This window comes from Vicugna pacos, chromosome 10 (genome assembly GCF_048564905.1).
Source record: "Vicugna pacos chromosome 10, VicPac4, whole genome shotgun sequence".
Taxonomy (NCBI): domain Eukaryota; kingdom Metazoa; phylum Chordata; class Mammalia; order Artiodactyla; family Camelidae; genus Vicugna; species Vicugna pacos.
In genome coordinates, this window is record NC_132996.1 from 74,830,008 (window position 1) to 74,843,323 (window position 13,316).

General features: G+C 64.8%; 2 protein-coding genes across 7 annotated transcripts; both read right to left on the reverse strand.

The window, feature by feature from the left end:
- Positions 1-811: 811 nt before the first annotated feature.
- On the reverse strand, positions 812-6,140 carry CRACR2B (calcium release activated channel regulator 2B). 5 transcript variants are annotated; one of them, XM_072970877.1, is made up of 10 exons: positions 6,024-6,140; positions 3,859-4,083; positions 3,668-3,779; positions 3,047-3,224; positions 2,518-2,664; positions 2,323-2,413; positions 2,096-2,188; positions 1,720-1,886; positions 1,473-1,544; positions 812-1,257 (listed from the first exon to the last, which is right to left on the reverse strand). In XM_072970877.1, the coding sequence occupies exons 2-10, from the start codon at positions 4,021-4,023 to the stop codon at positions 1,083-1,085; spliced, it is 1,200 nt and encodes a 399-aa protein (XP_072826978.1). In that variant the 5' UTR covers positions 4,024-4,083; positions 6,024-6,140; the 3' UTR covers positions 812-1,082. The 5 variants fall into 5 exon arrangements, with proteins under 5 accessions (XP_072826978.1, XP_015107492.2, XP_072826980.1 ...); XM_015252006.3 differs by having other exon boundaries at positions 812-1,342; XM_072970879.1 differs by having other exon boundaries at positions 3,859-4,047; positions 6,024-6,107.
- An 893-nt stretch (positions 6,141-7,033) lies between these two features.
- On the reverse strand, positions 7,034-12,808 carry PNPLA2 (patatin like domain 2, triacylglycerol lipase). Of its 2 annotated transcripts, XM_006219180.4 has the most exons (10): positions 12,669-12,808; positions 11,676-12,001; positions 9,732-9,964; positions 9,582-9,647; positions 9,063-9,272; positions 8,756-8,816; positions 8,452-8,628; positions 8,211-8,343; positions 7,873-7,995; positions 7,034-7,783 (listed from the first exon to the last, which is right to left on the reverse strand). In XM_006219180.4, the coding sequence occupies exons 2-10, from the start codon at positions 11,860-11,862 to the stop codon at positions 7,513-7,515; spliced, it is 1,461 nt and encodes a 486-aa protein (XP_006219242.1). In that variant the 5' UTR covers positions 11,863-12,001; positions 12,669-12,808; the 3' UTR covers positions 7,034-7,512. The 2 variants fall into 2 exon arrangements, with proteins under 2 accessions (XP_006219242.1, XP_072826681.1); XM_072970580.1 differs by lacking the exon at positions 8,756-8,816 and having other exon boundaries at positions 8,452-8,575.
- Positions 12,809-13,316: the final 508 nt, after the last annotated feature.

The window sequence follows — 13,316 nt, forward strand, 5'->3', positions numbered from 1 at the left end:
GCAGCCCGGGGGTGCCCACAGCCCAGCCAGGGCCAGCCCCCTCGGGGGGAGCTGCGCTTGTGGCGGGAAGGGGCGGGGGGGAAGGCGGTCAGGCCAGCGAGGCCCTGGGCTGTGTCCAAGACCCGGAGTCTGCAGGGGTCGGCAGAGCAGATGAGGGGAGGGTCTGGAGGTATGGTCAGATGCAGAGAGGAGTCCTCTGGGCGTAGTTTGGAGGACGGCCTGGAGGGGAGGCTTAGGGTCAATGTGAGAGGTAGTCCAGTCTGGAGGGCATCCGCCTGGGAGTGGTGGGAAGATGTGAGGGAGAAAGGGCGGCGCCTGCTGACATGCCGAACTGGGAAGCTGAGAGTGGGAGTAGGGAGGGGAAGGGGAGTCCCAGGCGTGTCTGAGTCTGCACAGTGGGCTGGAGCGGCTCTCCATGGACAGTGGGCAGCGCTCACCCCCAGCTCCCTGCCGGTGGCTCGGGCTGGCAGCTGCCAGCTCTCCAGGCAGGAGGAGGGGCACGGGTGGGGGGGGGCAGCTCCAGGCCTACCCCAGGCGGCTCCACTCAGGACTCCAGCGGGCTTAGCTAGCCCACCCAGGGCCCTGTGAGGACATGGGGTGGGGGCGGCTGACTGAGGCTGGGAGCAGGGAGGAAACCCCATCCGCTGCTTTCTGGGAGACAGTGGCCTCAGTCCCTTTGTCCCTACAGAGTGCTTGTGGGGTGGGGCTTCAGCTCTGACAGACGGTGAGGGCTCAGGGAGACGACCAGGGAGACGCATATACCGTGGACACCTAGGTGTATGTCACAAATGCTGTGGTTCGCACACAGGAGGCCGAGGAGGTGAAGTCAGTGGACTTTATTTGGATTGGGGCGGGGCTTACTGGTTTTGATGGGATGGGGATAGGACGAGGACCTTGAGGGAGGCACATGAGACCCTGACCACCCTGGGATTAGCTCCTTCATGTCTGCAAGTCAGGCAGCCCAGGCAGTCAACTGGGTAGAACCCACACTCTGGATGAGCAGCCCTCAGCCATGACGAGTTGCCTTCAAGGGGCAGCCTCTTCAAGTAACCAAGTAACGCCCAGTGAGTCACCCGGGCCGGTCAGCGGGCACTGGGAAGGTGGCCAGAGCCGCGTCTGGGGGGCCGAACCCAGCTCCCGCAGCAGCAGCAGGTGGGCCCCAACAGGTGAGCCGTGGTCAGAGCCTTCCCGCGGCCACTGCCCAGCCTCTTGGCCTCACAGACATCCCTCTCGTCTCGTAGCCTTGTGTTCAGCTCCCTGGAGAACAGGAGTCCAAGGGCTCTGAGAGGCCTCAAGAGGCAGCATTCCTGGGTGCCTCTCCGTCATACCAGAAGAGAGGTGTCTGGTGGGGGTGCAGCATGAAGGATGGAGGGCAGACACAAGGAAGGGCTTTCTTGGGATGGGATGGGGTGATCAGGAATGTTTGGGAGCGAGGAGCTCCGAGGGGCTGTGCTGACCCCTTCCTGACGCACCTGAGGAGTTCCAGTTGCCGCAGGAGGCTGAGCTTCTCTTTCTGCATGTTCCTTGAGACGGCGACCACATCTCTGCAGGAGGGAGATAGTGATTTGGACGCAGGGAGGCTCCTTGGGGTACCCCATGACCCCTTAGAGGACCCTGCCCCACGGAGACCCTGGTGGCAGGGCTGGGATGGGATGGGGATGGAAGCCTTCAGCCCCAAGCGCCACCCGCCCCAACCTCTCCCCCACCCCCCACCGGCACCGTTGGGTTTGCTCCCGGCGGCCCTGCACGTCGCCCTCCAGTCTGCGGAGCTGCTCTTGTGCCCCCTCCAGCTGTGTCCGCAGCGCCTCGTTAGCCAGCCACAGCTGGGCGTTCTGTGCCTGCACCTCCAGCTGCTCCGTGGCCCGGGTCTGCAGCTGCTGTTCCAGCTGGGGGTGTGGAGGGGATCGAGGCTATAGAGAAATCTCCCACGTCCCCGGGGTGCTGCGTTTGCCCCTAACGCCCAACAATTCAGGGGCTGGGGATACAGGCACAAGGACCTCAAGCATGCCAGGGAGTGCACGGGTGACGGTGGCGATGGGGGCATGGGCGTGGCCGCTGTGCAACCCCCGGCCCGGGCAGGCCGGCGGCCGCTCACCTCCTGCAGCCGCAGCCCCGCGCGTTCCAGCTCCTGCTCGCGGTTCTGCAGCTCCTGCTCTAGGCGGCCTCTCCGCTCCTCGCGGGGGAGGTCCTAGGACGCGCGCGGACACCTGAGCCTCCGCGGGTGGCGGAGCCGGGCGGGTGGGAACAGTTCAGAGAAGGCGGGGCTAGGGAGACCCGCGGGTCTGGGATTGGGCCGGGCGCGGGGCGGCGCTGCGGGCCCACCTGACTCCGCAGGCGCTGTCGCTGCTCCCGAAGCTGCTGCTCCATCTCCTCGTACAGACACCGTACCTCCCTCTCGTGCTCGGTCTCCCGCCTTCAGGGAACCGGGGGTGAGACAGCGGCTTCGTACATGCCGGCACTACAGCCCCCAGCTCCTCCATCTGGCCTCCAGGGAGCCCCCTGCGCCCCAGCCCTCACCGCCGCAGCGCCTTCTCCAGGCTGTCCCGCTCTCGGGCTGCCTCCTCCAGGCAGGCTGATGTGCGCAGCAGAACGTCCTCCAAGGAGCCTAGCAGTTCTGGTCGCTCACGCTGCAGCCGGGTCCAGAGAATCCTAATTGCCTGCTGCCTGGAGAGGGCGGGCAGGGGCTGAGGTGGGGGGGGCTGCCCACTCCACCGTGAAGGGTAAGCCCCCCAGAGGCCCCTGCAGCTTTGAACAAGCTAGGCATCCCTCCCCTGGGTGCCAGGGGTCTGTGCGTGTGCGGGGGTTGTGTGACCAGGTGTCGTGTACACAGGGCTGTGCCCGTGTGCGCATGGCCATGTGCCGGGTGCAGCCGTGCCTGCTGCCTCCTGAAATGCAAATTCTGTGGGAAATCACGCCTGGGGCACTGTAGTTGCAGCTGAGAGGGCAGGACTGGGCCAGAGACCCTGCATGGGAACAGGCTCGCAGGCAGCAGGCAGGTAGAGAGATAGCAGATGAGGGCGCTGGGACCCCGCCAGCACCGACTCACTCGCCCAGGACCCGGGCCACCCCCAGTTGCTCCAGCGCAGCACAGAATCTCTCCTCCTCATCGTCCTCCTCCAGGGAGCCCCTGGTGCCTTGCACATCCGACCAGCCTGACTCGAAGGTCTCCTCTGGAACCCGGGAGGGCAGAGTGCCCTGGGCCAACTCCACCCCCACGAACTTTCCTGAGCCATAAGAGGGAGAGATTATCAGGGCTGTGAGTGACACCCACAGCCCAGCCTCCACTCCCCTCCACAACACACATATCCTGCCCGTTCGCTGAGCAGTTTCCTGTTTTTCTTCCTTATTCTGACCCAGTTATTGGCCTGGGAATGGGAGGTGACAGCCAGACTTAGGCCAAAATGGGGCATGCCTAGCTCCCAGCCCTACCTAGGTTTAGCTCGGGGAGAGGTATGGGGGGCAGGAGGGTCATCTCCACACACACCACAGCATCGGGGGGCTTTCTGGGTGCCTGTGTGTTCAGACACCTGTGTGCTTTCTGGAGGGAGGCAGCAGAGAGACACGGGCTGCTGTCCACGTGGGCTGTGGGCCCCAGAGTCACACATGTGGCTAGCGGAGGGTCTCTGGGCAGTGGGGTGGTGGGTGGGGGCTCAGGGGCCAGGCTCACCCAGGCCAAGGCAGAACTCCCGAGCGGTGAGGAAGCCTGTGTGGGCCTGGTCCAGACTTTCAAACACAGCCTCAAGCTGTTCAGGTGTGAGGGGCAGGTCGCTCTGCAGGCTCTGGTTGGGCAAGGATGGCAGGGCTGAGTAGCCCAGGTTGGCCCTGGGGTGGGGCAGCCTCTTGGGGCAGGGGACTCACCTGCAGGTCATGCCGGGTGATGAAGCCCTTGGCCTCCTTGTCACACAGCAGAAACAGCTCCTGAGCCTGCTCCTGCATCGCCACCAGTGGCCCTAGGGCACAGCCCTCCTCCTCTCCCTCCTCCTCCTGGGCCTCCCCAGTCCCAGGCTTCCCAGGGCTGGCCATGGTGAGGATCTCAGCTGCTGGGTGCTGTGAAGCCAAGGAGGAGTCAGGGCCTGAGCAGAGCTGAGAAGAAATGAGGGGAGAGGGGAAGTGAAGGCAGAGAGAGGGTGTGGGGTAAGGGTGTCTGAGGGCTGAGCTGGGGTGGTGGGAGCCAGGATGAGCCCAAGGGCCTCCCTGCCCCAGATGGGAAGGTGGGAGAGGGCATGGCAAGGTCCAGAGAGGAGGGGCAACCTGGGGAGGTATGGCCCAATTGCAGGTAGGGCTGCAGATGGTTGTCAGGGGTGGAGTGATGTGGGCTCAGGGCCACCCAGGGAGCTAGAGGCTGTGGCCCAAGGAGGGAGCCAGGGCAGGAGAGGGTGGGCTGGGGGAGAGAGGGTCTCAGTGTATTGTTGGGGAGCAGCTATAGAAGATCTTGTGACGAAAATGAGGAGGTGGAGGCTTGGGTCAGGGCTGGTCAGCCGCAGAGGTGCTGAACAGGTCATGGAGTTGGAGACCTGGAGACGAGGCTGATCTGACTGGGTCAGTGGGAGCACCCAGCCAATCCTGGCTGAGTCCTTAGACCCTGAGTCTGGGCCTCAGCGCTCTGCCTCTTACCAGCTGGCAGGAGGGGTAAGCTCCTCCCTCCTGGCCCACAGCTCCTCCCACCCGCACCAGGCCCCTGGGGTGCAGGCCCAGAGTCCCGCCCCTGGCACAATGCCTTCCGTGGCCCTTGTCAGGATCAGCCGGAGTCCGTCCTTGCGGCCCCTCCTCCTAGCACTTCACTCTCCACCAGACTGGCCTCCTCCAAGTCCCTGTCCCCAATCAGACCACTTGTCATTCCCACGGCACCCTGACCCTGGATGTCCCAAAGCTGACCCCCAGTGTAGCAACACCTTCCACCTGGGGTTCCGGACCCCTCACCCCTCATTCCAGGACCGTGATTCTCTCTCCCCATCCGCATTCCTGGGGGTGGGGGCAAGATCTCCAAAGAGGACAGGTCTGAGGAAGCGCGAGAGGAGGGCGCACGGGGCCCAGAAATAGCTCCCCACTCAGACCGCCGCCTTCCCCGGGCGGGTGCTCCACCCCACCGGCGACTCACGGGCTCCACTAGACCAAAGGGCCATCCCAGCCGGAAGCTGCGTTGCGTCCGGGCAGGGAGGGGAAGGGCCACCAGGACCCCGCGCCCTGGGGGCCACGCCCGCCCTGTCCCCGCCGCTGCGCCCCAATGGGCCCCGGAGTCCCTGACCGCGACCTGGAAGATCGGCGTGCCCAGCGGCTACTGGGAGAGGCGGGAGAGGGCGCGGGGCCGATGCGGGCGGCGGCGGGATCGGGAGGCGCCTACCTGCGAGCTGCGCTGCCCCACCTGCCGCGCGCCGCGCTGTCCTTCTGCGGGCAGCGAGACCCCCGGCGGCGGGCCGGCCCGGGCGGAGCCGCCGCCGCCGCTGTCGCCGAGTCCCCGCGTGTCCCCGCCTCTCGGTGTTTCCCCGGTGAGCCGGCGCTCGCCTCCCAGCCCGCCCGCCCTCGCATAGGGCTCCCGACCCCTAAGTGGCTGTCCTTGCAGAGCCCGCGCGCCTAGTAGGGTGGAGATGCTCCTGGGGACCCTTCTTGAACAAGTGTGGGGGTCCTGCGGAGCCGGTTTTAAGGCACCAAAATGCATGTGCAGGAAAAGGCCAGCAGGAAATAGACCAAAATATTTTCAGTCGTTATCTCTGGAAGTGGGGTGACTTTTTCTTCCTTATACTTCTCAACTTTTGTTTTTTTCCATTTTTAAATAATAAACATGTAATATACTAGAAAATGGTATTTAAAGCAGTGACACAAGTGCCTGTGCCTGTGAGGGTGAGTGACAGGTGGGGGCACCCCAAGCACTCCTTTGGGGGCACAGCCCTGAGGCTGGTTCCTGTTACGGGGTGCTGGGAAAAGGTGCTGGGTGGGACCTGCGTGTGACCATCCTGCTGGAGGAGAAAACCCCAACCTCTTCCCAGGGGTCCTCCTCCCAGCCCCCAACCCACCCCTGCACCCACCTGGAGGGGCTGGCCTGGCAGCGCTGGGGGGCTGGAGGCCTCCGTCTCTCCAGGAGCCTCGGATCCTGCTCAACTGGAACAGGTTGTGACTATAGGACAGGACCTTGAGACCAAGGGGGGGTGGCCCCTGGCACAGGCACACCGGGGACCTGCTGAGCCGGCTCTCCCAGTCGGGCAGTCCCACTACCGACCGTTATTGTTGGCTGGGGGCCGTGGCCACCGCCACCCTAGCTGCCCCATGCCCTGAGGGGAAGGGGCAGATGCGGGCTTAACCAGGTAGGACTAAGAACTCTGGACAGCCAGCGAAGCTCTGGACTCTGTGCCAGCACCCCTCACCCCACGGGCCCTTTGGGGCACCCCTCAGACTGCCCAGGGCAGCAGAAGCTTTCAGAAAACCATATCTACCCCAGAACAAAGTCCAGCCCCCTTCAACTCAGACTCCACCCCGCCTAATATCCCAGATCCCTCCTGGACATGGACAGGAGACTGGGTACTCTGCTGGGGGGAGGCTGATGGGGAACAAGGTGTCTACATCTGGCCTGTGAGGCTGGTCATGACAGGGGAAGACCTGCACCTCCCACAGCGCCTTGGGAGGAACACCCAAAGTGGAGCAGCCCCCCCCCCATGCCACTGCCAGGTCCCCAGCACTCGGCTTGGGAACCTCCTCCGCCTCAACCATCCAACCCTGAAATCAGCTCCCCCCCCCACGTCACCGTGGAGCGGGGGTGAAGACACCACCTTTTGTAAACACTTCTTAGTTTTTATTTAGCAAGTATCTTGGTCCCAAATATTTCCACTAGCCCTTGGAAAGCTGTGCCCAAGGGTCCCAGCCAGAAGAGTGAGCTGGAGGGGGGTCAGGGGGAGCCCCAGGCCCGGCTGGCAGGCTTAGAGGTGCCAGACTCAGGGAGAGTGGCCCCCGGAAGTCCTGACCTGAAGCTGTAGAGACTGGCCAGCTGGGGGCGGCGGGGGTCGGGGGGGGGTTGTCCCATACAAGTGAAGGAGGCAGGGGCTAAGCTGTCACATTTATTACATCTGCTTTGGCAAAAATAAATAATTCTTCACACACATGCTTCAGCAAAACAAGAGAAACGTGGAGGAAGGAGCAGGTGCAAAGTTCTCAGGAGTAATACTGCCCTTATGGGTGGGGTGTTGGGCAGGGGCGGCAGGTGCAGGAGCCCCAGCCATGACCGCCCCACTCCAGGGTGGGGTCTGGGAAGGAGAGATTAAGGCACAGAGAGGGGAGACTTGTGGGGAGGAGTACTCCACGTGCCTGCCTCCTTAGTGCAGCAGGCGAGTGGTCGGCTGACAGCAAAGCGCCCCCTGGCAGCAGGAGGGGCCCCCATCTCCTCACTCTGCAGCGGGGGCGGAGAGGTCGGGAGGGGGATCTCAGCGGGTCCCAGGGCCCCCGTCTCGCCGGGCAGGGGAGCTGGGGGGCCCAGCCCTCAGCACCAGGGTCCCAGGGGACTGGGGCAGGCTGGAGCAGGGGCGCTCAGCATGGGGGCGACCCAGGCGTGTGCTGTGGGGGCGCGGGGCTGGGACCCGCAGGGGCGCGCATGCGCAGGGCGTCAGGCGGGAAGGCCACGTTGCTGCAGAAGAGACTCAGCAGCAGCTGGCGCTGGCGCTCCTCCCACTTGGCCAGCACGTCCCCCAGCGAAAGGCTGTTGCGCATCCAGCTGGGCAGCGCCTCGCTGTAGGCAACGTAGGACAGCGGCACAGAGGGAAGCGACTGGGCGCGGCGCAGCTCCACCTGCTCGGACAGCCTGTAGGCGGGAGGCACAGAGAGAGGCAGGGCTTTCTTAAGGGCCCCTGAGGCTGAGGGCTGGGGCAGACCTGGCGATGAGGGGCTCACCTGGAGGGCAGGTGGCTGCCCAGCTTCCTTTTGGCGCGCATCATCAGATACTGGCAGATACTGCCTGTCTGCTCCTTCATCCACCGGATGTCCTCCGGGACATCGGGGAGCCACTCCAGCAAGCTGGGGCAGGGGTGCAAGGCACAACCTCAGGGGTTATGACCTCACCCTCACACCCATGCCCACCCCACCCCATCTCCGTCTGTGCCCGGCTTCTGGGACCCCTGACACAGCATCTCTGCACCCCCTCAGACCAGCTGCCTCCCTTTCCACAGGGGTGGCCACCACTCGTGGATGATCCCAAGGTTCGATCCCGTGCATCTCCCCCAGCCCCGCACCGGATGGTGAAGGACACAGCGCTCTCCAGCGGCAGAGTGTAGGGCACCATCATGGCTGTGGCCAGACGCACAGGCAGCATGTTGGAGAGCGTGGTCAGCAGATCACTGGGCTCCATGCAGGCCTCCAGCAGGGCTGTGGGTGTGGTGTGGGAGGGAAGTTGGTGGCGGGTGGGTCAGGGAAGTGGAGCCCAGGACCCCTCTGCTCCAGGGCATCCCCCGCCACCCTGCCAACCCCACAAACCCTCGTTGAGCCTTGAGGGTAGGTGCTCCAGGATGTGATCCTCCCCAGGTGGCTGCAAGTGACCCTTCACTGCAGTCCTCTCCATGGCTGCCTCAGCCTTCTGTGCATCCTCATCCTCAGGGACCTGGGGGCAGGCAGGAGGCAGTGCCAGCAAGGGGTTAGGCCGATTCAGGAGACCTGTGTGGGGAGGACCCAAGAGGCAATCAGCATGGCCGGCCCAGAGGGAATAGCCATGCCAAGCCCACCCCCCAGGCCAGAGGGGCTGGACAAGGCGCTCCCAGCTCCCAGGGCAGCGCCCACGCACCGTTCCGCCGCAGGAAGCGCAGGCCATCCCTGTAACCCTGCTTGCACATCTCTCGAAGCACCTGAGGCAGGGGGGTGCATACATTGGGACAGGGGAGCCAGCCATGCCCTGCTCTGCCTGACAGAGTCCCTGGTGTCTCTGCAACGCCGCCCCCTCCCCACTCCAAGATAACTTGGATCCAGGACCAGACCCAGGCTGGACAGAAGCTGGAGAGCTTGCCCCACAGTGGAGAGGTTGCACAGGCTGTGCCCAGGGGTGGCCGCCCACGTGGCTCTCCCCAGCTTGTGGCCAGCAGGGCGGGGCTCACCAGGGGCTCGGGTGGGAACAGGGCCTTGGAGAGGCGGTAGAGGTTGCGCAGGTTGAGCTGGATGCTGGTGTTGGTGACCCGGAGCTCATGGATGTTGCTGGAGCTGTCCTGTGGGCAGATGTCGCTCTCTCCCGAGAAGGGGGACACTGTGATGGTGTTCCTGAGCTCATAGAGTGGCAGGTTGTCGGAGATGCCACCGTCCACGTAGCGCTGGGGCAGGGACATGGGGCCACGCATGGAGGGGCCTGCAGGGCGAGCTGACGGCTCCACCCAGCAGCTATTTCACTTGGTCCTTTCACCCACTGGGCACTGAGCAGATGGCCAGTGACGGGGTTGGGGAGGGCAGCCACAGGAAGTGTGCATCTGCACCGACTGGCCCAGCTATTGAGTAACTCCGGGGGAAGTGAAGCAACAGGCAGTGGCAGGAGTGACGGGCTGGGCTGGGCTGGGGGCACAGATGGCTCTCCTCCCCACCTTGTCCCACAGCCCCCACAGGAAAGGTCCTCAGGGGATACTTACCTCCCCCTGGAGGGAAGGAGGGATGAGGCCGCAGTACACAGGGATGAAGGTGCTGCACACATTGGCCTGTGGGGCAGGGACAGAGATAGGGCAGTGAGCAGGGGCCTCGGGGTCCCTACTGCACCCCCAGTGCAGCCCACCAGGGCCCACCTGGATGAGCTCCTCCTTGGAGTTGAAGTGGGTGATAATGACGTTCTCGCCGTCCGAGACGCGGGTCAGGGAGATGCCCAGGCGCCCGCTTGCACGCTCGTGGCCATCAGCAGGTAGTATCTTCAGCAGGCAGCCACGGATGATCTTCACCAGGTTGAAGGAGGGATGCAGTGGGCCCAAGAACCGCTTCCGGGCCTCCTTTGACACCTCAATGATGTTTGCACCTGCCTCCCCTGGAGCAGCAGGGCCAAGGGTCAGGGGCCAGCACTCGGACTCAGTACACTCCCCATGCCTTCATGCCCAGCATCCACGGCACTGAGACTCATGGCATCTACCCTAGAGGACTCTGAGGCCACTGTGGGGCCTGGCCACAACTGGGGCTTTTGCCACCTGCTCCGGGGCATAGAGTGGCTCCTGGGAGGGCAGACCGTGGCCCTAGCAGTCTGCCCTCTGCCCAGTATTTCCCAACTGCCTGCCCTGATCCATGAGTCACTGGGCCTGGCCAGACATGACACCCGGCCCACTTGGGACGAGTAGGAAGCAGAGGCTCACCTCTGACCAGCCTCAGCCTTCTCCCACTTGGCCAGGTCCAGATTCACAGACCCCAGTGCAGCCCAGGGTCCCACAGGACCAGGGGCATGAAGTCAGAAGTCGCGGGGCCCCGTCACCCCTGGGAAAACATGGCTGCATCCCACTGCAGCCAAGAGAAAGCAGTACCCCAACATCCCTCTCGGGGCCCCATGGGCACTGGCCTAGGACGAAGTCAGAGCCAAGGCAGGCCCAGAAGCAGGCGGGAGCTGAGGACCTGACCCTCCTCCAGGACCACCACCTGGGTCAGGAGTGGGGCATTGTGAGGCCAACAGGGGCTCCAGCTGCCCAAGATAACTCCCACTGGTGAGAAAGGGGTTTCTTGGGAGTGGGGTGGGGGAGGCGCCAAAGAAGCCCTGGCGTCAACTGGGTACCAAAGACCTAGGGGTGTCTTGAGGCCAGCAGGGGGTCTGAGAAGCACTTGGCTGAAGTTCAGCCTCCACGAGGGAGGGGCAGGGCCACGGTGATGAGTTCCCGGGTCCCAAGAACATACATTGAGCTTTCCTGCCACCCCCCCCCCAGGGCAAAGGGCACCGGCAAGATCCCTGGACAGGCTCCTGCTGGGTGGGGCACTCCAGAAGCTAATGACCCCTCTGTCACTTGGGCTGCCCTAGTAGGCTGGGGGCCGGGCAGCATTCCCAGGACTCCTGAAGCACTCTGTGTGCTGTAAACACCATCTGCAGGGCCTGCCAGAAGTGTGTGGGTGGCGGAGCCCCACTAAGGGGCTGCAGAGTCCCAGAGCACCTCTCACCCTACAGAGTGGGCAAAAATGGCTGGCCACAGCTGTGGACACAGGCCCACAGTGGGCCGTGGGAGGACGGGAGAGAGCTTGCGCTGGCCATGCTCAGGCCTGACATGCCACTCCTCTTCTAGGGGCCCTCGGGAGGCCACAGTGCCCAGACACGCTCTTCAGAGGCCAACCCCATACCCAGCACTGGTCTGGAATGGTAGCCCCGGGACACAGTGACCGCTGGCACTAGGTCCGATGACGGGGCAGGACAGCTGAGGGCCCTCCCCCAGCTCACGGTCCCTCCCACGAGCTATTTTCACTTTCCAATGAAATAGCTAGCGCTGCACCTGCCCACCCCCAACTTTTGCGCCCGAGAGGCGGGCCCTAGGCGGCAGCCTCAGCCCAGAGGCGCGCCGGGCCCTACCCCAATCCCACGGCACCTTCGGAGCAAAACAAGCCAGGCCCCGCCCCTGGCCGGAGCCCGGGGTTTTTCCCTGGGCCCCGGTCCCGGGCAGAGACCCCCCTCCCTACGGCCCCCGCGGCCCAGTCCGCTGCCCTGTGCAGACGGGTGGGGGGCGCTTCGCTCTCCCCAGGGGCATCCGCACGGCCTCGCCGGCCCCGCTCACCCAGGCAGGCCCCGGTGACCAGCACGGTGGCCGTGAGCGCCCCAGCCGAGGCGCCGTAGATGTGCGTGGCGTTGGCCACCAGGAAGGGCGAGTGCTCGAGGAGGCAGGAGGCCACGCCGACGTGGTAGACGCCGAGGAAGCCGCAACCTGCGAACGAGATGTTCCACGTCGCCTCCTTGGGGAACATCGCGGCGTCCCGCCGGGCTCCGAGGCTCCGCGGGCGGCCGGCCTCGCTGTGCACCGCGCGCTCGCTGCTCGCTCTGGAGAGGGGGCCAGACCCCCGCGGTTGCTCTAACTCGGGGTCTCCGCCGGCGGGGTTGGAGACGCTGCGCGGGGAGGTGACGGAGGCGGTGAATTTACCGGGGGGGGGGGCGGGACTGAGCCGGCACGCGCGGCCAGTCGGGGCCGGCGGGGAACGGCCGCGCCCTCGGGGCGAGCCCTGAGACCACGCCCCTCCCCGGAAGTCTCCCTGGGCCCAGAGCCCGGGCCCGGAGCCCCCGCCCCGGCCCCGAGACTCGGCCCCCAGCCCCTCCCGCCCGCTGTCCAGGCCACTGGGCCCTGAGACGCCGGCCCAGCCAAAGGCACTGGCCAGGCCTGGACGAGAATCCATGCCCCTGGCCTCTAGCTGCCTTCCCCCACCCCGAACCATCGTGGGCGGTTGGGAGGGGACACACAGTGGCCCAGAGGTGTGGGGACCGGGGTCCGGATACCCGCAAAGGTGGGGCGATGGTGTCTAGGCAGCAACCGCCCCCTCCCTCGGGGGTCTGCTTACAACACCCACCCTGGACACTGAGGAACTCGCTGAGGGGCAGGGACTCGAAGGACCTACGGACTCATCCACAGACTGACCCATATACACACAGGGCCGCACGGGAACCACACACAGACGACTTCCAGAGAGAACACACCCGTGCCTGCCGCAGACACTGTCCCCCAACAACATCCCGGCCCCCGCCCTCCCCGCTGAGCCGCCCCCTCTACCTGGGCACTAACCTGGTCGACCTGTGTCCTGGCGCAGCTTCTTAGGCCGGGGTGGTCTCCGCAGATGTGACTCGGCCCCATCCGCCGCCACTAATTGCCCCAGCAGGTGGAGCACTCCCGGTGATGTCACCCGCCCGCCTCCTCTTCCGCATTTTTCTCCTGGACTGTGTGGCAGGCCTAGCCCGGCTTGGCTCCAGGGCCAGCCCTGCACCAACCCCACCCCTCAACCAAGTGCTGGTCTATGCTGGGGGGTGAGTAGCCAGTGTGCATGTGTCTTTCCAGAACACTCACCCCCAGGCAGGACCCAGCTGGTGCCAGAGCTGTGGCTGGGGGCTGCCCCCACCCAGGCCCAGGCTGAGAAGCCAGAGCAGGGCCTCCCCAGGACACAGCCATCTGGGGTCAGGCCACCCAGTCCTCAGCCTCTGTGCTCCAAGCCACCCATACTTATCACCATGTTTGCTGGCAAAGATTTGAACAGTGAGCAAAGTCAACACAAACGGGCCTTACTCAGGGTGGGGTGAGTAGGAGAGATGCTTTCCATAAGCTCAAATAAGAACTAAGATGGGGAAGGGGTGTGCGGATACAGTTAACCTGGGACGGGCACAGGGCCACCGTCCTACAGGACATGTAAAGGCCCTGGGCTTGAGGGTTGAGAGGGGA

What these genes read in the sequence shown, in the direction of transcription:
- PNPLA2 (XM_006219180.4), bottom strand. Translation starts at nt 11,862, where the DNA reads ATGTTCCCCAAGGAGGCGACGTGGAACATCTCGTTCGCAGGTTGCGGC. An exon ending in GCTGTGTCCTTCACCATCCG is followed by an intron (nt 7,996 to 8,210) that starts GTGCGGGGCTGG and finishes CCCCTGCCCCAG; the next exon opens with CTTGCTGGAGTGGCTCCCCG. An exon ending in GGCAGCCACCTGCCCTCCAG is followed by an intron (nt 7,784 to 7,872) that starts GTGAGCCCCTCA and finishes TCCCGCCTACAG; the next exon opens with GCTGTCCGAGCAGGTGGAGC.
- CRACR2B (XM_072970877.1), bottom strand. Translation starts at nt 4,023, where the DNA reads ATGGCCAGCCCTGGGAAGCCTGGGACTGGGGAGGCCCAGGAGGAGGAG. An exon ending in GGAGTTCTGCCTTGGCCTGG is followed by an intron (nt 3,225 to 3,667) that starts GTGAGCCTGGCC and finishes CTTATGGCTCAG; the next exon opens with GAAAGTTCGTGGGGGTGGAG. An exon ending in GACAGCGCCTGCGGAGTCAG is followed by an intron (nt 2,189 to 2,322) that starts GTGGGCCCGCAG and finishes CGCGCGTCCTAG; the next exon opens with GACCTCCCCCGCGAGGAGCG.